This window comes from Motacilla alba, chromosome 1 (assembly GCF_015832195.1).
Source record: "Motacilla alba alba isolate MOTALB_02 chromosome 1, Motacilla_alba_V1.0_pri, whole genome shotgun sequence".
Classification (NCBI taxonomy): domain Eukaryota; kingdom Metazoa; phylum Chordata; class Aves; order Passeriformes; family Motacillidae; genus Motacilla; species Motacilla alba.
The window spans coordinates 50,655,201-50,677,507 of NC_052016.1; the positions used below are offsets into that span (position 1 = coordinate 50,655,201).

The window sequence follows — 22,307 nt, forward strand, 5'->3', positions numbered from 1 at the left end:
GCAGGACTGTGCAGTGACACCAAGGATTAAGAGTCAAATATTAAAGGCCTTGCCTGCTTTCTACTATTAAACCCTGACACTTGCAAAGATGTCAGTTCCTTTATTGAGGAATATATTGTCTTTAGTGGGAGTTTGGACTAAGTGTGGTATTGCAGATACAGTCCTACTTTTTAAGATGAAAGAAGAGTTTCTGCCATGGAGACTCAGGTCTCCAAATGCCTTCCTCTGTGGCAGAACAAAGCACTGTCTAGGATGAGTGTGGATGATCTAGCCCAGCTCTGAGGTCTGGGTATATAATTTTCATTGGTGTCACCATGGCATGTTTTAGGCTCTCAATTATAACCTACCTGGGAGGTACAGCAGTGTTGACCAAAGGTTCTCTGTGTTTTGCTGACCAGAGGGAAATTATTTATTTCCACATGTTGAGGTGGACCTGAATAACAAAGCAACAGAGAAAGCAGTGTGAAACTAACCTGGTTTTACATGGCCTACTAGACGTCATGAGGACAATAATGTGTTACATTTATAAACAATACAGTTTAATTTCAGAGTGATGATTGCAGCTTAAATCCACATTTACTTCTTCATCCTTTTTATTTTCATTTCCCTATTGTGCTGTGAAACTGTCTATGGATATGGCTAATAACCCAGCTAAATAACCCTCTCATGAATGGGTTTCATTTATTTATTTATTACTGTAGGATTACTATCAACCAGCTGCAGCTTCTCTAAATGACTGTGGGAAATTTTTCCTTGATAATATTTAATGCTTTGAAAGATAAATTTAAACATTTGGCAAGTGAGAAAGCGCTTTCCCTTCAACATGAAAATTAAACATGAAAACTTATGTTATTTGTCAAAGACATCACCTAGGTTTTTTTTAATTCATCTTGGAATATCCAAGTGAAAGGTGTAAGTAGACATTAACTTGAAAAATAAGTTGTAAATTATCAAGTAACATCTTCACCCAAAATAAGATAAAGATTGAAAAGAAAAAAACCTTTCTAAGAATATTAGCATAAGGACTTTGTCTAATTTGGTGAGCTTTAATGTTCACACTTGAGAGACTACAGCTCAGAGGAAATAGTTTGAAGATGCTTTTTTCAGAGAGACAGATTGATAGGGCTTCCCATCTGCTTTAAGATCAGACTGAGATTAAGTGGCTTGTTGAATTGAGAGTTAGAGATATTCCTTGAGATACATTTAGTTTTTCGTGGGAGTGATCAATCCTGCCTGCATCTGTAGAACTGTCAAAGCAGCTGCTTGTGTTATTGCTGCCCACTTTGACAATTCAACATAGCAACATTAAATTAGACCTTGGTTTGGATCCTGTTGAAGCAAGGAGTTTTGACATTGACTTTGTAGACAGCAGGCTCCAGACACATATCTAAGCGATTTTTAGAATAAGTAATGTTTTTCAGCATCAAAGAAATGTGTTTCCAGGATCATCTTTCATCTATGGCCCAGTCCTCATGTCCTTAAAAAGGTAGCATTTATATTTAGGGTACTGGAAATCTCTCTGTTAAGTGGCAAGGCTGGCCACACAGTTACCTTTCTGAATGGGGCAAACAGACTGAAAGCACAGGCTTTGTAATGAAAAGCTGAGTATGAAATATCTGTAGTAAATATGACTGATTCAAAAGCAATTGCTTCCAAGAACAAAAGGGACAAATGAACAATTTCATTACAATTTTGCAATTGCTTCTCTCCCTCTGGAGTGTGAACCATAATTAGAGCACTTACACAAAATCACATTTGTCAGCCTGGCTGCTAAATTCCTCTAAAGATTTATCCACCAAGAGCAGTCTGTTATCACTCCCACTATAGCCTGCAGTTCTCACTTTCACTTTCAGGGACAGACAAGCAATTACTTTATCTCTCTTGAAAATCTCACATAAGTCTAACTGCAGTGAAGTTAAGGAACATCAGATCTACGCTCAAGTAGTTTCCAAACTTCAGGACCAGCCACAAGGAACTGTCTTTCATCCAGGAGGAGCTTTATGGAAAGCTATTCCGAGAAGACAGTAAAGGTTTGTCCTGAGGCTGACATTTGTCCCACAGATCGACCAGAGTAGTAAAGGACTCTCCATAAGCTATGAAGTACCATTAGCTGTACCTGGTTACCAGGAAGATACCTCTCTTAATAAGAGAAAAATTTACATTCTAAGACAAGAAAGGACCCCCAGAGACGAGAGATCAGCCAGTTCTAGAGAGGCTGAATCACAAACCCCAGGGTCTTCTAGTGCCATATGATTTGATAGAGCCCTGCTGCCAGAGGATCTCTTCCTGGACCTTCTCCGAGCGCTTTGAAGGTGTTGCATCCTCTCGTTGTTGAGGTGAGAATGTCAATGACAGTCATAGTTCTTGTCATATCCCACATAGTCCTGACAGACAGATCTTGAAAGCATCAAACAAATTCAGAGAGAGAAACTCCATCTTTCTCAACCCCATATCATCCCCAAAGATCAGTAGTTAAGCTACTGACACCTCTCAAATACTTTGGAGATGAGCTGTGCCACTGCTCCACGTGCCTCTGCAGAGCCACACACAAGCATGTGCAGACACCCATCAGAGAGAGTGTATATTTCTCATAGGCATCGATGCACTAGGGACCTCTGAACATAAAAATAGGAAGATACAATTTTACTGATACTGATGTAATTGTGTATCATTAGGATATGTGACTGTTTAGCGTCTTAGTAATACAGATAGGAAGCTGTACACTTAAACAAGTGCAGAGTTTCCTTTGGAGATGATGAGGGCTGCATAAATACCTTGGCAGATTAGTTATCAACTGATTTTAAAATGTTATATAGTGACTATAGTCACTATCATAAATCCAAATGCCTTACATTCAAGTTTGTGTGGTGGTCTGTACTGTCTAACTGCTGCCATCCAGTCCTGATGCTCTCTGGACACGTAAAGGGAAATCTCTGAGCACAGAAGAAACTGCATCCTAGGACCAACTGTGTCCTAGTTCGTGGCTGAGTTTCAGTACAATTCCAGCCGCCTTGAATTCCTACAGAAGCAGTGCTTCTGTGCTTTAGCCTTTGTGTTTGCAATGCCCCTGTGCCTGCACAGATCCCAAGTCTTTCTCAAGTATCTCTCTCATCTGAAAACAGAGCATTTAAACATGATATGGAGGACACCAGGCTCACAAAACCCCTTTCAGTCTGTTGTGCCCATGCCACTGTGTGGCTAGCAAAGCAGGATTTGTCTTTCATCCAGTAGTAGCACAACATGTATGAACACTCCATAAAAAAGTTCTCAGGATGTCCAAAAAATCTCTTTGTATCTTGGGTCCTCATGATGTCCAAAAAAACTTCTTGTCTCTTAGCACTTAGCTAATTAGCTGGCTTTGTCTTCCAGCAGTGCTTGAGCTTCAGTTTGGCCACACTGTTCTCAGGTTTCCCCAGGGCAGACACCCTTCATCACCACCTTCCTCCTCCATTCCTCAGGCGCTCTTTGGGCTGGGACACAGGGGCTCTCTCAGAAGAGCAGGGCAGTCCCTAGAGTCACGGCACTAAGCTAGATCCCAGGTCCTGCCTTTCAGCTAAGCCTCTAATGTGCAAAGGGAGCAGGACTCTAGAGCCTTCACCCCATGTGCACAGATGTGCCAGCATCAGGGCTTCAGACAGACAGACCTCTGGGTGCTTTTGTACAGTGCTTTCTATTGACTGGATCTGGACAGCATCTTAGTCAGTGTGTGAGCCATTAGACCTCCTCAGCTCTTCCTCCCACAGCCTGCTTCTGGAGCCCTAATCCTTAGCTCATGCAGGATCAGTCGGAAGTGCTACATGTCAGAACTGTAGTGACACAGCGACTGGCAGCGTCTAGCACAGGCAGTCTGGATCTTGCCTCTTAAGTACCTGGGGATACATTTTCTCATCTGCTTGAAAAAACAGCCTGGGCCCACACTTTAAATATAGATTCGAATAAATCTGTGTAAATCATTTTTAATTCCAGGCAGAGTTTTATCATCATTTTGCAAAAATAGTTTGGGTTGGTTGATAGAGTTTTTGCATTAAAATCCAAGCTGTTCTGAAAATCGTTTCTAGAACTGGAAACACATTTTTCACATTTGGAAGTAACCGCAATTATTTGTGCTGCCAAGGGCTTTGAAATATGGAAATGAGAGGTTTATTTAGTGTGTGGATCAAGCTTATAAACAGCTTAAGTCCTCATTCCTTCTAACATCTTAACAGCTGTGCAGTTTCTTACAAAATATGTTTTATCGTTTCAAGAAATGCTGTTAACCTCGCAGTTTTAAAACTGAATGAACAAGGCCTCTTGGACAAATTGAAAAACAAATGGTGGTACGACAAAGGAGAATGTGGCAGCGGGGGAGGTGACTCCAAGGTTAGCCTCAATGTCACCAAAAGCGGGTAAACAGTATGTGAAGTAATTGGTGCATCTGCTGGGGTCTTACCTGCCACGAAACAGCTTCACCAGTAGCACAGCACTGCTGGAACCTGCAGCTGAAACCGAGGTGTATGCAATTACTGTCAAAGCAAAAATATTTGCATTTGTTTAAGCACCCCAAGGGCAACCCATAAATGGTCTCTGGGGTGAGATCTATCACCAGTTTTCAGAAACATGCATCTTCTGAAATTATGGTGAGCCTTTTCCAAGCTTGTTAAATACCTTCAGAAGCCTGCTCACCAGCTAACACTTTTTTCCTACTACATGGTACTACTAAAAATATTTTTCAGTGACATTAGAGGAAAAGGGGAAAAAATCAGTGTGACTGTCTCTGAGGGGTAATTTAATGTATGGTCCAGGCTCAGGGATCCATTGTTGACACAAACAATACTGGTAAAAATTACAATTTTCACAAGTATCCAAAATAGGAAGACAAATTTCAGATAAAATATCTTCATACTGACATTTTCTGATATCTTTCCAACAAATTGAAATCCACAGTGGTTCCCTAGGCATAACTTACCAGAATTTATCAGACAGAAATTTTAGGCTGCATGCTAGGCTGAGGTGTTAACAGCTTCATATTCTTACTGCATTCCCCTATCTTCCACATGGCCAGTACTACTACTTCCTTGCTGCCTCACAGCTTCATTTGAGAAACTGCCCGATGCTGAAAAGAAGCAAAAAATGTGGAAGATGATGAAGTAGGGGAAAATTCAGGTATTAAAAATACCCCTTCTGTTCAAGGCAGCATGGAATAATATTTATTTATGTGCTTGTGTGTGAACAATATATTAGAGAATGCTTCACAGGTAGTTGTGCAGGCACAAAGCTAGTCAGATACAGATGATTAAATTTAACTGATTTGTCACATACAGTTTATGTAGCTTTCTTTACAGTTGCCTACATATATTTTTTTCTTACTATTTTCTCTCCTTCTTTAGTCCTTCTGCTCTTTCATGCTGTGTCCTGGCCTCAGGGTCCATCCCTTGGGCTGTTCTGCACTCACCCAGAACTGCTCTCCTAATCCTCTTCACTTTACCTGCAATCCTGCTGCTCTACCTATTTTTCCCCACACCGCTCTGCTTGCCAGCAGTCACAGTTTCAAAAATGGTCTCTATTTTCTCTTCCAAAATGTTCAGATATATTATACCCAATAGCAATTACCTCTACTCAAGCCTGAGCTTTTGCATTACGGGGGAGGGGTATTTATTTATTTATTATTTTATAATATCACAGGCAGAGGATAAAATCAATAAAATACTTAAATTTTCTTAGAATATCCTCCTCATAAGCCTGCAGTGGTTGCAAAGTGAAATAAAAGTTAGATAGCAAACTAAGGATGTTTTTTAACTTACTTACCCTAATTACCAGCCACAGGTGCTGTGAGTCATGAAGCAGGCAAAAGGGAGCAGCTCATGGTGGAGGGACACACAGGGCTTCACCAGGGAAATGTCTGGAAGTGCTGAAGGAGCAAGTTTGGTGTAGTGGAAAGTGATAGAAAAAGGACTTGGGGGAAAAAGTAGAAAAGAAAGGCGAGGAGTGTGGTTCATGAAGAAACAGAGGAGCTGTGGATGCAGGAGGAAGGAAGGAACACATTGCCAGTGGAAATAAACAGTAGTTGACACAGACAGTTCAGGATACAGTAGACAATGTGGTGGGCAGGACAGTGTTAGCAAAGGATGGAGAACATGATGGAGCTCAACCCGTGGTTTTGGGACTATACACAGCCTGCCATGAGCATTTATCTGGCCTCGGGCCTGTTTCTTGCCACAATTTTTCCCAGGCACAGCTGAGTGAGTGGGCAGTATCGGTGGTCCTGGGGAGCTCCAGGTCTATCATGTGCCTACACTGCCCACGTTTGGTGGAACCAGGCACATCGTGCAGGTGAGCAGGCATCCCATGCTTCTCAAAGTCTGCATTGCAGCAGCATCTGATCCTGGGTTATAAATGACAGCCAGGCTGATTCCCCAAAGGGTAACTTAGCCATTTATCATCTATAAAATTAATTTCCTTGCTCAGAAACAGTCTTGATCAATTGAAGTCAAAACCCTTTCTACTGAATTAATGGAGCTCTATGTATTTTATTTCTTTTCTGCTAGCAAATTATCATTAGTGGAGTAACCAGGACACCATGCATTACCTTTGTAAACCTGATAACTACCAACAAGTCCTGAACTAAGTTCTTACCTTCTTAAGAAGGTTAAGAATACTTCTTTTATTGTACAAATATAAAAAGAAGCTATTTTTAGCAGCTCCAGTTTAAATTGCAGGCCTTTGTCCCCTCATCAATGAGAATAAGAAACTCCTCTTCACTTGAAAGAAATACAGCACCTGAAGCTTAACTGATAACTGTGCTGTTACTATTTGTGATTGATTATTCGGAATATGAGAGTGTAGACCCACAATATCCTTTCATGATAGTACAGAGGACCACAGAAATGAGGGAGCTTCCAGAGAGTTCAGCTGTTCTCCACAGGTTTGTGTTGCACTGTAAAACAGGATGTCTCCTATCTCCATTCTCTGCTGTTAAATGGTCACCTCTAGCCTCCCCAGTTATTGTTCCCTTTAAGGGACAATCTTCCAAATTTCAGAAAGACAGTTCAGAAAGCTGCCCTGTGTGAGCCACCTGTGGTTTAGTGATCAGATTAATTAGTTCATGATTGAAGACAAAAGTGAGTTCCTCAAGTCATTTGAGTGTTTTTGAAAGTACTATCTCAGATCCTAACTGCATGCCATCATTTCATGTGGTGCATGGGAAGGTACTGAAACACAGTTTCTGCCACTTTGCTCCATTGTTTTTATAAATGTGAGTGGACAGAAGCTGTGCTGATGGAGATTCTTTCCAGTCTCTGCTGGCAGCCCACAGGAACGTGGTGGCCCATGTTTTTTTCAGTCAGCTATGAGACTGACCTTACACTTAATGGCTCAGCCATGAGTGGGTAACGAAAACGCTCCTAAAATATGCCCATGATTGCATTTTTTAAATCCTTGTCTGCCAGAATTCTATATTTGTTTCAGAATCACTTAGTATTATGATTTAAATGTTATAATTGCCCATTTGTTGTCCTTAACACAGCTAGCTCAGAACTTCATTAATACCATTTGAAAGCTCTCTGATTTTGCTGATGCTGCTGGCTCAAGACCCAGCCTGAGGCTCTTAAAAAATGGCCCTTCCAACAGAAAGTGATTGATGGCAGGATAGGAGGAAATGAGTAAGAAGCCAAGAGAGGAGGTAGAAGGGCTGAGAACATGATGAAATGTTAGAAAACCTTGTGCCCAGATCAGGCTGTGCCAACACTGACTTCAGCACATGGGTGAAGAGCAGGGTCTCCTGTGTTGGTACACAGCAGTTTTCCTCTATGGCTACGTGGAGCAAATTCTTCTCCATAGATAAAGGATAACTTCAGTTATTATTTCTCATATATTATCTTTACATGAACTTGAGGCAGTTGGATCCTCTTTTTATACAGCAACAAAGATTCTCAGCAGCTGCACACTGGAAAAAAAACTACACTGATTTTCACAAACTGTGCCAGTTTACTCTAGCTGAAGATTTAGCCCAACATTAGTAACTCAAGAATCACTAAGCAATTGAACAAGACCAAAATCTAAAGTCATTTTCCACTGCCATATTAAGTATACAATACTGAACTTAAAGAGAAATTTAATTATAAATGCTGAATTCATCCCATGTATGTGACTTCAGTACATTCCTCTTGTTCACATACAGCAAACCATACAATTTTTTTTTTTTTTTGTTTCTGTCCCCCTTAATATCAGTGGGATTATTCACCAACTGATTGTGTAAGCAATCTAGTGACATGTTGTAGTATCTGAGTTTGTGGCTGACACGGTCAAAATAAGTGACTTGCCCCGAGAGCCAAGGTGAACTGGACATGCATCTCCCTTAAGAGCTGTTGAAAATTTCCTACTGAAAATGAAACAAAGAAACAAAATAAAAGCCTAAAATATATTAAAATTAAAAATACCTGCAATAATTTACTGTGATTGCCAAGAGGTGTACATATGCTGTGACTCTGAAAAACATATGCAAAACATCTTCCTTTTCCACTCTGCATGCCCTTAGTCTGGGCTTCTTATATTGGACCATGTGCATTTCCCATCACAGCCGACTGATTTAAATTAGGACAGAAATCCTGTTTTGAAGGTGTAAAATATTTTAAAATATTTTAATATATAATTTTAAAGTTTTTTTCTCAGAATGCTTCTCCCTCATCACAGCTGGAGCTGTCTGAGGGCCGATGTGAAGGAAATGTCACAGAGCCTTGTTAAGGCAGGCAAGAAGGAGAGGGGCCGAGGACAGGCTTTCTTGAGCTTCAGCAGGGCCTTCATTCAGAAAGTTTTCCACCAACATTCGTGGAGAGGAGAAACAAGGGCCTGGCATCAGTCACATCACTGCTGCACTCCAGTGAAAAATGGGAACTTCCTCTGCTGACCATCGAGATCACTTAGAAACTGAGGACAGTGTGGCAATTTAAAGTGTGAAATTGATTGTTTTTTTCCAAAGGAAAACCTGAGAGTTTCCTTGCAGAGACAATGCAGAAAGTATGACATTAAAGGAACTATAGTTGGAAAAAAGAATAAAACCCCAGCCTGTCTCAGGCTTTAAAATGCCTAAAGTGTTAATGCTAAAAAAAAAAAAAAAAAAAAAAAGCAAAGAACATGGAGGCATCTGCTTTCTGACTTGTTCCCACCTTGCTGGTGGCCTTGATAGTTCATATCTATTCCTAGTTTTCAGTTTGATCAGTTTAATCTGAAACAACTCTATAGGCTTCTGATTTTCCCAGGGAGAACAGTACCTGTTTGTCCCCTCACCTTTTTCATAACCAGCCCTGTTCCACTGATAGAATTCAGGAGCATGGGAATGTGACTCAGTGCCAGTGCATCACATGTTACAGATGACAGCTATTCAAATAATATTAATTATTTTGCACTTGTACTAGAAGCCAGCAGAGGATCATGTTGACAGACAGCTTGCCAGCACCCCATGCCCACTCATTTCACAGCTGTGGGACTCTCATGTTCCACTGTCAACCTGCACAGCCTGCTGCCAGAAGCCTTAAGGCAAAATTTAAGTTTGAATACTGGAAAAGAGCAAAAAATGGGCATTTTTGTTTCTAGAAGCAGAGTATTGCATATGAATTAAATGTGTGGGATTTGGAAAGTGGATGAAGATTTTCCTTTACTTAGAGTAATCACTTGAGAGTTCCTGGGAAATCCTCTCACCCAACTGTGGTTGTCAAAAATTTCTCTAAGGCACCAAGGCTTCCTCAGCAGTAAATGAAGAGACAGGCATCTCAACATCATCCTTTGTTAATATTGTTATCAAGGCCCACCATTTGGAGGTACCTACCTTTTCCCATTAACTGCAGGGAGGTCTGGACAGACAGACAAAGCTTGGGGCATAATTTAAGGGTGCAAATATTGAGATGAGGTGAATTCCCCCCCTTTAGGTACATATAGAAAGAGTAATCAGCATGTATGAAGAGGCAGGGTCACTAGAGCTAAGAACAGCATAAAAGGCTCAGAAGCTGTTACTTGTGTATTAGATATATATATATATATATATATATATATAAACATATATATTTAACATACATATATATTCATATATAACTATATAAAAACATGCACAAATATATGAATACATAAGCCTTTGGGGATTTCCAGTTAAACCAGTTATAGAGTGCAATAAGCCTCTTTCCTCTTCAATGCAAACTATTTTAGTAGGTTCAGGTACACTATACTAATTAATGTTTGCACTGATTATTTATTCATTAAGCCTTGAATCCATAAGTTAATGTTTAAGTAATGAATGAATTATGGCATATTATCGGAGATAAACTTTCCCATAGAAATCTGCTGGCACACACAGGATCATGTCATTTAACATCACCAAAAGTCTATCTATCACATGCCATTTTTGTTTATCTCCCTGCTTCTCTGAAATATATTGTATTTGCATGCACACCTGCACATAAATAGATATCCATATGCCTACCACATAATTCCATTAAGAATTGAGCAACTATTTGAAGTGGAAAGTACATAAAATAAGTCTGTTAATAATTTAATACATTTTTAAAACATTTTGTGATAGATCTGCATGAAGTGGGGCATTACCATAATACTCAGAGATTATTCAATGAGTTTAAGTAACTTTACTGCAAACCTATAGCATTTCATGATTCTGAGGCATTGGATTAGGTTTCATTTCAATATTAAACTCTGTTACATCACCCACAGCAAATACCACCAGTAAAAATAGCTATTCCAAGTAGGAATTTATCACCAGCCTGGGACCCTTGAAGTATTGACATGAGTATGTGAGATTTAAGGTAAAACTTTGAATTTTAAAATAATGTTGAAATGGGAAATTAAAATTGAAGACTCGCTGTCCTTCTTAGCTGAGGATAAGGGGATCTTTGCAGCTCTCCCCCCAAGTTATTCACAAGCAGACCTCTGTTACAGGGCTGTGCAAATGTTTATGGGCAGCACACTGCAGGAAGCATCTTCTTTTCTTGCCAGGATAATTTTGAGGGCAGTAAATGAAATACCTAAGGCCAAATCATATTATTAGTTTGAATGCATCCAAACTAAAAATAGATCAAAAGCAAGAAACACAAATTAATGTTTCTTAGGTCGCATATGCAGTTGTCTTACGTATATCTCTGAAGGGTATGTTGTTAATATGTGTAAGCCAATAGTTTTGGGTTCACAGTAATTGCATACTATTTATTTACAAATCTTCCCCAGCAGTATGTGCCTGTTACCTAAAGCGATGGAGCAGGTCCCGGTCTTATGTCTGTCTCTAAACCTGGGCCAACAGTACATGACATAGCACCCACTGTGGCCTCTGCTCTGTCACTTTGCAATGCGATTCTATGTAGTTTTACTTGAATAACATAAAATAACATATATAATGTTATTTATGTTATTTTCCACGTGAAGAACTCCTGTAAACCTTGCCGTTTTGAAACTCAGTGAGGCAGGCGTCTTAGACAAGCTGAAAAACAAATGGTGGTACGATAAAGGTGAATGTGGACCCAAGGACTCTGGAAGTAAGGTCAGTCGCTACAGTTCGGGACCTAACTATCGTGTTCACAAAGCAGTAGAGGAAGTAATAAACAAAATGACATAGAAATAAAATAAGCAGCTGTAGACACAGAATGAATCAACTTTGGCCCATCTTGATGGCGGTCATGCTTTAATTTAAGGAAGCACTATTGCATTTTAAAGTCTTCAGCAATACAAATCACCAAACATCATCCCACGTATTCAGAACATCTCTTGAAGAAATACAAAGCAGATTTTTGGGTTTGGAAGAGGCAGCCTGGATTAGTTGTTTCCTTCCTGGCTGGAGGGTATGGACTTTTCCCATTGACTGCTTAGGAAATGCTCTTCACACCTTCTTTAGGAGCTGGGCTACCTCAGCAGTTTTCTGAGAAAAAGAAATGCTTGCAGGAAGAATCGCCTTTCATTGCTGGTCAGAAAGATGGTGTCTTTTGGTGTTTGGGGAATTCCCTGGCTCCTTGAGCACCAAGAAAAACTTAACCTGAGCTTAACCTTTCACTTTAAAGTGAAAGGCTTCAGCAATTAATAGTTTCTAGTTTCCAGTGTTTATCCTAGTCCATACCCAAGCAGGAATCCTGGCAGCTCCAGAGAGCTGACAGCTCCTTTTCTTTATGGGGTCAGACCCAGAACCGGGTATTTTCTGATGGCTGGGAAACACCACAGTCAGTGCCAGCCCTGTACTTGAAGAGTCTGACATTTCTTCACAGTACCTGACTCCATGCCAGCCTCTGCAGCCACAGCTAAAAGGAAAGAATGACAGGCACTGACTGCTTGCTGCCTGCATGTAGAGACTTACCTTGATAAAATTAGTGTGGGAAACAAGCTTTCAACACATTTCACTTTTTCTGGAAAGTGTTTTGACAAAAAAGGAGTGAAAACCATTTAAGAGGATCACAAAGTACCTGTAAATACCAGCTGAGAAAGCCTCAACCCACCACCTACATTAGGGCAGGTCTTTCTCAGTCCTGCCTCCTCCTTCTTTGCAAGCACCATGTTAGCAATTGCCACCAGAGGGACAGTCATGTCCAAGATACTTAGGCTCTTCCTAGCCAGCTAAAAAGGCACAAAGCAGAACTCAGCTATAAGCCTCACTCACCTCTGTACATCCATGGGAACCTCTACTGTGCTAATCTACTGATTACACAATGAATAGTGCCTCTTTAAATTAAACATCCAAATATTTTGCAGTCTACATAAATTAAAATTTCATAGAGATTAAAATCAGAAGTTAAATACTCTCCTTACTTTAGCTAAAGATTATAGAGTCTGCATAAGAATAAAGCTTTATAAGTATTTTAAGGCACATGATGTAGCATATGAAGTCAATCCTGAGGAGAGAGTTCCTTGAGAACTATGCTGAAAAAGCACTTGGATTTCAGGTCAAAAAAAAGTGATTCATAACTAAGCAGTGAAGTATAGAGAAATGTAGTATAGTTATTTACTACAATACACCGAAGAAGGTGATTGTAAAATTATGAATATTTAATATTTTGCTAAAGAAAATCCTTGCTTTTATCTAAATTATGAAAAATGTGTTAAATTGCATAAATTGATATTTAGAAGTATACTGTTACTGAGCTTAGTAGTCCATGGGCATGTTCCAGAATTGTATCCATAGTAAAATAAAAACAAAATACAATAATAGGTAAGAGGCAAATATATCACAATGTGTATGGTACAGTGTGCACTTTCAAAGGAAGTGTTTGTTCAAAGAAAGAATTTAAGCCTCACATGTTATTTTTGTCTGTCATTTAAGTATCAGAAGCTCAGTCTGGATCTTTTAAATTAACAGCAATGCCTATCACAAGTACAATTACTGGTTTTCGTAAAGATCAAGCAGAGTCTTGTCTGATATAAAATGGATTTCTGGATTCCAAGGCTTCTGAAGAGCTTTACATAAATGCAGTTTCGTATCAGTGCTGAAATGTCCCCTAAATAGAGCTAGACCTGTCATTGTTTAATTCTCCATGTAATGGAAGTAATGCTTTGCAGTAAGCAAGCAATGACATCCTGATATGTTGGCAATATACTTAAAATAATTTTTTTATGCCAACCAGGAAAACTAGTTGTTTAAAATATATTTTATAGATCCAGATAGGTCAAATTTTGCTAAAGTATGTAAACAACTGTCATTAAATTTCAGCTAAACATTGTTACTTGTCTATTTCTAACGTTTTAATGTGTGTTTTGTGCTTCTTGGGTTCCATTTTCCAGGGTTAACTGTGTCACTTCTGTTTCCCCAGGACAAGACGAGTGCCTTGAGTCTCAGCAACGTTGCTGGAGTCTTCTACATTCTGGTTGGAGGCTTGGGCTTGGCAATGCTGGTGGCTTTGATAGAGTTCTGTTACAAGTCCAGGGCAGAGGCGAAACGAATGAAGGTGGCAAAGAGTGCACAGACTTTTAACCCAACTTCCTCGCAGAATACCCAGAATTTAGCAACCTATAGAGAAGGTTACAACGTATATGGAACCGAGAGTATTAAAATTTAGGGGTAGGACTTAGGGCCTACTACAGCGAGTGGGTGATGCATCTTGTAACGCAGTGTTGTGACATGTCTGTCTAGTGGTGCTTGCTTCTGAACAGAGCTTTATATTTTGGAAAACTTCAGTGCAAAGTGGTTCAGTTCTTTTGGCTGCAGATGTACAGTACATTATTCTATGTTGCTAATAGACATCTGCATTGCAAGGAATTTTTAACATGAAAAATACATTTTGAACAACTCAAAGTTGTCAAATCAGTTGAGAGATGACAACTATTTTAAATAAGAAAGTATACATCCAGAGGGCCAGTTTTTAAGTACTTCATTGGAAAGTCTGTTTTCCAAAAGGTTTGCACTCTACTAGTGATAAATTGCTGCAAGCCTGTATTATTCAGTGTTGGCCCTATCTGTAACCAAGATTTAGGACAGGCAACATCACTGAACCATAGTTAACCTAATGGAAGAAAAAGGCACTGTTACAAGAAGTCTAAATGTTGTTTTACTTTCTCTCCCTCCTCCCCTCCCTGTGCCTTCACCCTCCCTTTGATACATGTTTTATGCTAATTGTGCGGCTTTTTTTGTTTTTTCCTCCCCACAATATCCTGCTTCAGGTCAACTTTTGCCCACTATAATAGTCACAAAGCGTCACTAACCAGTGGATAGACCTTGATTATCATCCTCAGCTTTCAGTAACAAACCCCCTTACCTAGGTCAAGACTAGTGTATTTTAGGCATTCTTACAGTGATTTTGGGGGCTGAAGCGCTGATGCTGCCGAGCTGCATCCTGCATAGCTCCCCTGAGTAGGTGTTCAGGGATGGTTTACTAATGTACTTGCTCTCATCCATACAGTGTGTATCTTGCCAACTAATCATTAGACAAATCAACTCCATGACCTTTGGAAATGGCAAGCAGCAGCAAATTGAGCTTCTAAATATAACTTTTACGTAGCTCCCAAGCTATGCTGGCTGCTTTATAAGTGAACGTGCAGCTAGCACCCTACCCTGTCATACTAGAGCTCCCTTGCCCTTGCAAACAGCAAGCCACGTCTCCTCTGTTAACAACTATCTTCACCTACATTTTCCTGAGCCATCCCTATAGAGTGGAAGTAGAAAACACAAATTTAGGGAAACGAGATGAATAATGTAATACTTATGTTGCCACCTAGGAAAAAAAAAAGCAACTGGAGATGCACTTATTATTTTTTATTTATTATTTATATAGCGCTGGAGTAGACGGCGCTGTACAGTAGGTGAAGTGTGCCAGACACACAACAGGTCCCTGTCCCGAGGAGCTTACAGCCTAAAGGCACAGCCCGTTCAGTACCGAACCATACAGTACAGAGCAAACACAGAGTGAGCAGAGAATGCTGTTTGAGCATGATAGCTGGAGCGCTGCGAGGAATAGGTGGGTTCTTGGGGCACGAGGGAGGGGGCTGGCTGGGAAACTGTCCCCTACACATTGTTCTGTGGGGTTTTCTTTTCTTTCTTGTTCTAGAAAGAGGCATGACCCTGGATATATTCTAATTGCAACAGATCTGCCGATTTCCCCATGTTAAAAAAAAAAATAAAAAGTGTTAGCTATGCCCTTTGTTCACTAGAGAAAATATGAGGCACACTATGTGCCAAGGGGACTCCCAGAGTATAGACCATTGTTCATTACTGTGAACTGGAACACAAGACTTCCAGATGCTAATATTAATCTCCCAAGTCCAGTCCCTACTGTCAGTAGTAAGAGTCTTAAAAAGAAGTAATCCTGTGCACATTATTGTGCAAAATGCAAGCGAAGGGTGCTTTTTTCCTTTAAATTCTTTAGTGATGTGCTCACAAGTGAGAGTGTCCCCAGGCTGGTATAAAAGTAAGAATCCCAGAAAACATACTCCTTGTCAAGTTTACAGAGTGCAATGCATTCAAAATACAGTCTTTAAAAAAAGCAAACAAAAAAATTAAACTTTCATTCAAATACTGACCTGACGCCAATTGGCTGAGCATGCTAAACATGGCATGACTTGACAATCCCCACAGTCGCCACCAGGCTCTGTTATTTTATTGCAACAGACACTGATTATAATTGAAGAAATTTTTTTTAGTCTTAGTGTTTTCTTTTAATAAAAAAATAGAACTAACTGATTTTTGTACTTAAAGGAAAGATCATAAGAGCCTTACTCTAAAGTCTGAATTTCTGTGGGACTTGTTGTATCACAAAGATGAATTCCTACTGGATAAAATATACTTTAAACAATATTAAAAAGATACAAATATGTTGCATTTTATTTTACTGAAAGTTCATTTTTAGGTCAGTCAAAACTTTGGATAATTAACATCTTAGGGCACAGACTTTTAAAATTCACAAAAAATTCACTAGGATTTTGAACAAATATTTACGGACTTCTGAAATTCTTCTTTCTGCTTATTTGGCATAATATTTACGTGAAATTGAGAAATTTCAAGTGAACTTCTTATAAAAATGCTTAGGGTGATATGTGGGAGACTGCCAAGGCCCAGTCATCCTCTCATGGCCACACTGGCAGCGAGAGGTGCCTGTGTGCCACGCTGCACAGGGGGACTATGCCATCTGTTCATACACATGCTAGTCATAAACCCCTGTTTAGCTGGCAGCATTACAGAACCCACGATGATGGCTGCACATATTTCTGTAGAAATATGTCTGTCTTACATATTTTGAAACTTTGATATGGGGTTTTTTTGGTTTTTTTTATCCAAGGGGTAAAGAGATCATATTGGAACTAAAACTCACTAATATGGAAAGATGTCTGGTGGTTCTAACCTGCATGAGTAACCAACACATCTGACTTTTTAAGCTAACATCAAATAGTTTTAATGGTATATGCTTTCTAATATAAAATAGCTTACATAATCCTCCTGAAAATTATTATTCATTACTCTGATTTTTATTTTAGTTTTGTACAGTTACACGTGAGTTATCTGAGGGAAATTCACCCTTCCTTCAAGGCAGCTGAAAATGAAAATGAAGGACTAGTCTGTATGTGTGGACTGGCCTATATAGTAATGGATTAGTCTATATGTGTGGGATAAAGACATTCAGAAGCACTGGCAGGCAGTTGCATCTGCTGAAGAGAGGGAAGAAAGTTTCCTTTAAGGAGGGAACAATCCTTTCCTCCTCCTCCAGGCAGCAGTTTTCCCATTAGTATTAAGCCCTTAGTGTACAAGTAGAGCTGATAGCGAGAGCAGAGAGGAGGTTAACATCCTTCTGTCTATCTGCTCTAAGGCAAAGTCCTGCTGAGGTCCTCACCCCAAACCCACAGGCTTTTGAAGGGGTTGTTCCAGTATCCAGCCAGCCTCCACCACCACCTCTCCATGGCCTTCTCAGTGGGCCATGAAGCTCAGGAACCAGCTTCCAGCTCAGCTGCCTTCTCTCTCTCCCATCCCATGCTGTTGTTTATAACTAATGAATGAAACTAATTGCAAAACTACAAAAAGCAAGAAAAACATCACTATTACAATTAACTACAAAAAAAGGTGAAGTGCTACAGGATGGCTCAGTAAGTGTGCAATGTACTTATTTTGACTTGTATACTTCCAATTTCATAGTCAAGAGAGATAGATACATTAAAAGTTCATCTTAGATATTTGTGCCAAAGACACCTCCATGCAACCCAAGTACTAGAGGAGCCTGATCAACAAAAGAACCCACATAATATTTGTATTACACAGACTGAGGATATCATTTTCTGAAATTCCCATTTCCCCTCCAGGAACAGAGCAGTCAGTGTTTTCACGTGAATTATTTCACAACTAATCTAATCAAAACTAATGACAAATTTGAAAATACATTATCACTATTAACCGCATACACTTACTGAAAGGAGACTTTCACAGTTTGAGTAATATTCACAATAAATACCAAGACTTTTCCCTCTTATCCCAGCCACTCCTGAAACTGTTTCTGCATCCAGCCCATAAATCTGAAGTTGTAGCAGCACAATTAAGCAGAGCACTAGCCTGGCTTGTTACCTATAACATAGTTTAAAACACAGAGCAGATGCCTACCTGGTTACTTGGCTTTATGGCACTGTCCCAAGTACAAGTTTGACCTGGTCCCCCTGGCTTTGTAAGTGTCTGAGTTGTCCTGTGGTGTGTTGCTGAGCTGTTGTTAGTCTTGCACTGAGGACAAGACTTATTTCCTTGCAGCTTTTCTGTTCCTCTGTGGAAGGCTGCTGAGAAAGTGTTGTTCTCTTTTTTTTTAATCTTTTTTATTTATCTCTGGTCCATTTTATTGTCTTTTTGTCCTGAGTGTGTTGTCAATGGCCAGAACGTTATTTAGACTGAGCTAGCACAGTTATACTCAACTTGTATATTCCATACAAATCTGAGTGCTCTCACTCAGATTTCCCAGTGGGAAACTCTGAATGGGCATGAACATGTAGCTGATGGGTGCACTGGAGAGACTCTGGTAGACAATGATGACTTTCTGGAAAATTTAACCCATCTGGAGCAAGCTGTCCCTTTTCCACTCAAGTTTGCTTTCTAATCTGGTTTGGACTCTCATCCCTCTCCCACACTAAAGCACCTTTAGTTTTCTTCTTGCCATTGACCAGAACATGTTCTCTGCGCTTCTGCAGTTACCAGTATCCATTTGCAGTGGGACTCAGGACATGCACCATGTGGATCTGTACCACACTGCATTGTGTCTGCTTTACAAATGCAGAGATTCTTATTTGCTGCTGGGAAGTAGTTGAAGTTCTTGGTAATGTATAGGCCCAGCACCCCACGTCCTCATCACCTCTGCTACACTTTTTGTATCTGGGTGTTGTTTCAGAACAAGATATATTTAGTCACAAATACAGTGGTGGCAGGGAAAGGTTTCAAAGGATGTCCTTTTACCGAAGCCATGGTTTCCCAGTGTAAGAGGAATGCCATAATGCTCTCTGTAAGCTGAGGCCTTTTCCTGAATTTGGGTGCTTTTGGGGGCTGAAGTGTTTAGGGTAATTAGTTTGGAAAGCTGCTTTTGAATCCAAGCTCTGACTGTGCCACAAACAGCCACTGTGTTTTTGACAACTTTTTGTAGGAGCTACTGATGACAATGCAATATTAGACTAGCATTTCCACAGAAGAGCAACAGAAGCAGTGGAAATGTTTGGGAGTTTTAAGGGCTCATCTTCATCCCTACATACTAATATATAAAATAAACTCCAATATCAAACAGCAGCTCAGGATTTCACTGCTGCCTCAGAAGGAGAAACTGGGCTCAGAGGGATAAAGTTCAAAATGTACAGATTAGTAATAAAGCAAACAAAATTATTTTATGATGTTTGTCATCCTTTTGCTACTATGTGAATGCTCCTATCTCCCTTTCTTCCCAATTACTATTTCAGATTGCATCCCTGCATATCATTTACATAGCTTCTCCTGACTAGAAATCAGATTTTGCCACTAATTAATATCTTAACATGGTTATCTCTGAAATCTCTTTTAATGTACTATAGTTTGGATGCCTTGATGCATTTTTTTACCTTAGACACTTACCCTAATTTTAGTAATCTGGAAATAATTTTCTTTAAACTAGTCATCTTGACTTTTTTTATAATCACTTAAGAGAGCCCTATTACATTTTTAGATTTAGCTACTGATTTTTGGATTACTAAAGTTAGATGGCATAACTATTAATCTTTTAACAAATACAGATTTTTTGCTTGACTAATTTAGTCCCTAAATAAGATATTTTCTTCTGATTTAGCTGAAACTAAAGATTTTCAAGGAATAAAAATTCAAACCTTTACATGGGAAATTTATACATAATGTAGAAAACTGTATAATAGTGCATTTATATGAAAGAGATTTGAGGACAGTTCTCAGATTTCCTGATACTAAATATTTCCATTGTGAAAATAAGTAATGATTTCTTTAGATTTGAATGATGGAATTGCCAGATATCTGGTACAGTTATTGCAATTTATATACAATTTTCAGTAGTTATATTTAATCCTGGCATTCCTAGTTGAATGTCAAAGCCTATAAACACCTGTGCATGACTTTATTCACAGATGCTAATGCTTTCAGGTTCCAAAAGGTCTTCTCACTGTATATAAATTTAGTTTGAAGCAGTTTCAATGAAGGTAGTACCTCTTCAGTTAATTTCATTATCAAATTCAGATTTTATATTTAAATCAGTAACAATTTATTATAATGAAATTTATCCTCAGAATTGTTAGTCTTTTTTTCCCCAGTAGACTTAAGTGCTATGTATTATATTTATGATGATTACTATTTCTATATTTAACGTTAACATGAAAAAATGCAGATGTCTAAAATTTAATATTTTGGTGTTTGCTGTGTCCTGGTTGGTTGAAGGACAGAAACATTATAACACTTTCCTCTCTTCTGCTTTTTCTTCAAACCTAGCTTACCTTTTCTGAAGCCATAAGAAACAAAGCCAGATTATCCATCACAGGGAGCGTGGGAGAAAACGGACGTGTACTGACTCCCGACTGCCCGAAGGCCGTGCACACTGGAACTGCAATTAGACAAAGTTCAGGATTGGCTGTAATTGCATCGGACCTACCATAAAAACCAAAAAATTAATTGAGTGCCTTAATCAAACTGTGTTGGTGACTGATGGGAACACAGCACAGACTGAAACGACATGGGAGTGTCATTGATGAACTAATAATTTGGCTGAGAAAGGGAAGTACGTCCAAATGCGCCAGACATCATCAGCAACAATGTGTGCATGAGCTCAGCTCGGAAACCCAAACTCAGATTTTATATCAGGAAAATTCATAATTTAGTTTTGTTGGGGGGAGGGGGCTGGGAAGGGTGTATTAACAGCAACAAATTTCACTTGAGTGGACTTAAAACTAATAAGACTTGCCAATTTAGCGCATTAAACTGTGAAGAACATGCTCAGAAAGGACAACATTTTGGTCTTTGTCTTGACAAAGAGAGAAAAATAGCTATAGAAGTCAATGAACATGCTAACCTGTGTCTCCAGAACATCAATATATACAATGGAAGAATACTCAGCTGTTCAGCTGTAGAAATGAATCACTAAACTGTGATAAAAAATAATAAATATGTAAATCCTGTGAAAAAAAATAAAGAAATTATTTACATTTTCTTTGGAAAAAGAGAAATATTGAAACATGCTTGCTTTTTAACTGATGTAAATTCAGTAGAGGACAACACAATTCTTTTTTCTAACCATCTTAGGGAAAAATCATTGCAATAATTGATATAAAATGCCATCACTGTAATAAAATTCAGAGAATTTTTTTTTATAAAAGTTGTTGGTCATCCTCTTGTTTGCTGTTACCTTCATTCTGTTCCATCATTCCGTGTTCCACAGATTCGCATCTGTCTAATACAAGAAACAAAATGATAAAATGTTTAGAGTACTTCATCAGTCTGCAGTGTAGAATCAAAAGAGACTACGGGTCACTCATGTTACAGATATTATTTATAATCTTGTTCTGTGTAAGAAACTGTGGTTTTTGTACCCACCAAAAAGAATAAAACAACAATTGTTCTTATAATATTGACAGAGCTTGAGTTGTTTTCTGCTCATTAGGGATGCCACCTGGAAAATAGAAAAGGGCTGTTCATTTCTTACAACAGGATTTGGAATCTTGTCAGAGTCAGTCTGAGTCCCTGCACATTTCTAAAGTGCTTTTAAGGGACTTAAATAGGGAGGAAGGACTCTGAGCAACTAAAGAATTATCATGATTATTCACTAAGTATTTTAGTACTAGTCACTAAACACTTTCTTGAAGTGTTAGGGAACCATTTAGTGATAGTGTTTGTCCTCTGGGTAGGTCATGGGATGAGATGCCAGGTAGCAAAAAAGTACAAATGACAGTCCTTGAGACTGATATGATAGATGATAGCTGCAGCCTGCTTGGTGTCCCGGAGCCTCAGTTTTCATCCTCCAGCCTATCAGTGGTATGCCTGGAAAGACTAGCAGCCACCATTTGAATGAAAGCCAGATGTCAACAGGAGCAGGCATGTCTGTAGGTGCAAAGTTGCAGCCAGTCTGTTCTGTGATGGTCATTCTCCTTGGCCTCACAAGGCCTGGCAGTGGTGTCCAAATCCAGAGTATTTCCAGCAGTGTTACAGCCACATGCCAGAGCCCAGAATGCAAGTGAATTCAGATTTGGAGTAATCATAGCTCCTGAGTTTCCCAGGCCCGTGAGGGGCCATGTTCCAATGGCTTACTTTTCCCCAGAGCCTGGTGCTGGTGCTTCTCTCAGCCCCCAGGGCTCTCATGGGGAAGAGAGCGGGCCCCAGGTGGAGCCCAAAGCTGCCCAGCAAGGACCAAGCCCCAGCTACTGCC

At 39.4% G+C, this 22,307-nt stretch overlaps 1 protein-coding gene across 5 annotated transcripts in view; it reads left to right on the forward strand.

Moving 5' to 3' along the window:
• The window catches only part of GRIA4 (glutamate ionotropic receptor AMPA type subunit 4), a 217,182-nt gene extending 195,670 nt beyond the window's left edge, over nucleotides 1-21,512 (forward strand). The window contains exons 14-16 of one of the 5 annotated variants that reach the window (XR_005259076.1): nucleotides 4,245-4,359; nucleotides 11,398-11,512; nucleotides 13,764-13,897. Coding sequence is in view for 4 of the 5 variants with exons in the window: in XM_038154846.1 (XP_038010774.1) it covers nucleotides 11,398-11,512; nucleotides 13,764-13,898; nucleotides 20,381-20,545 (415 nt within the window). In the remaining variant the exon portion in view is untranslated. Of the gene's footprint in view, nucleotides 1-4,244; nucleotides 4,360-11,397; nucleotides 11,513-13,763; nucleotides 14,012-20,380 lie in introns of those variants that run through there. The other 4 variants (XM_038154861.1, XM_038154846.1, XM_038154853.1 and 1 more) reach the window with 4 other exon arrangements.
• Nucleotides 21,513-22,307: the final 795 nt, after the last annotated feature.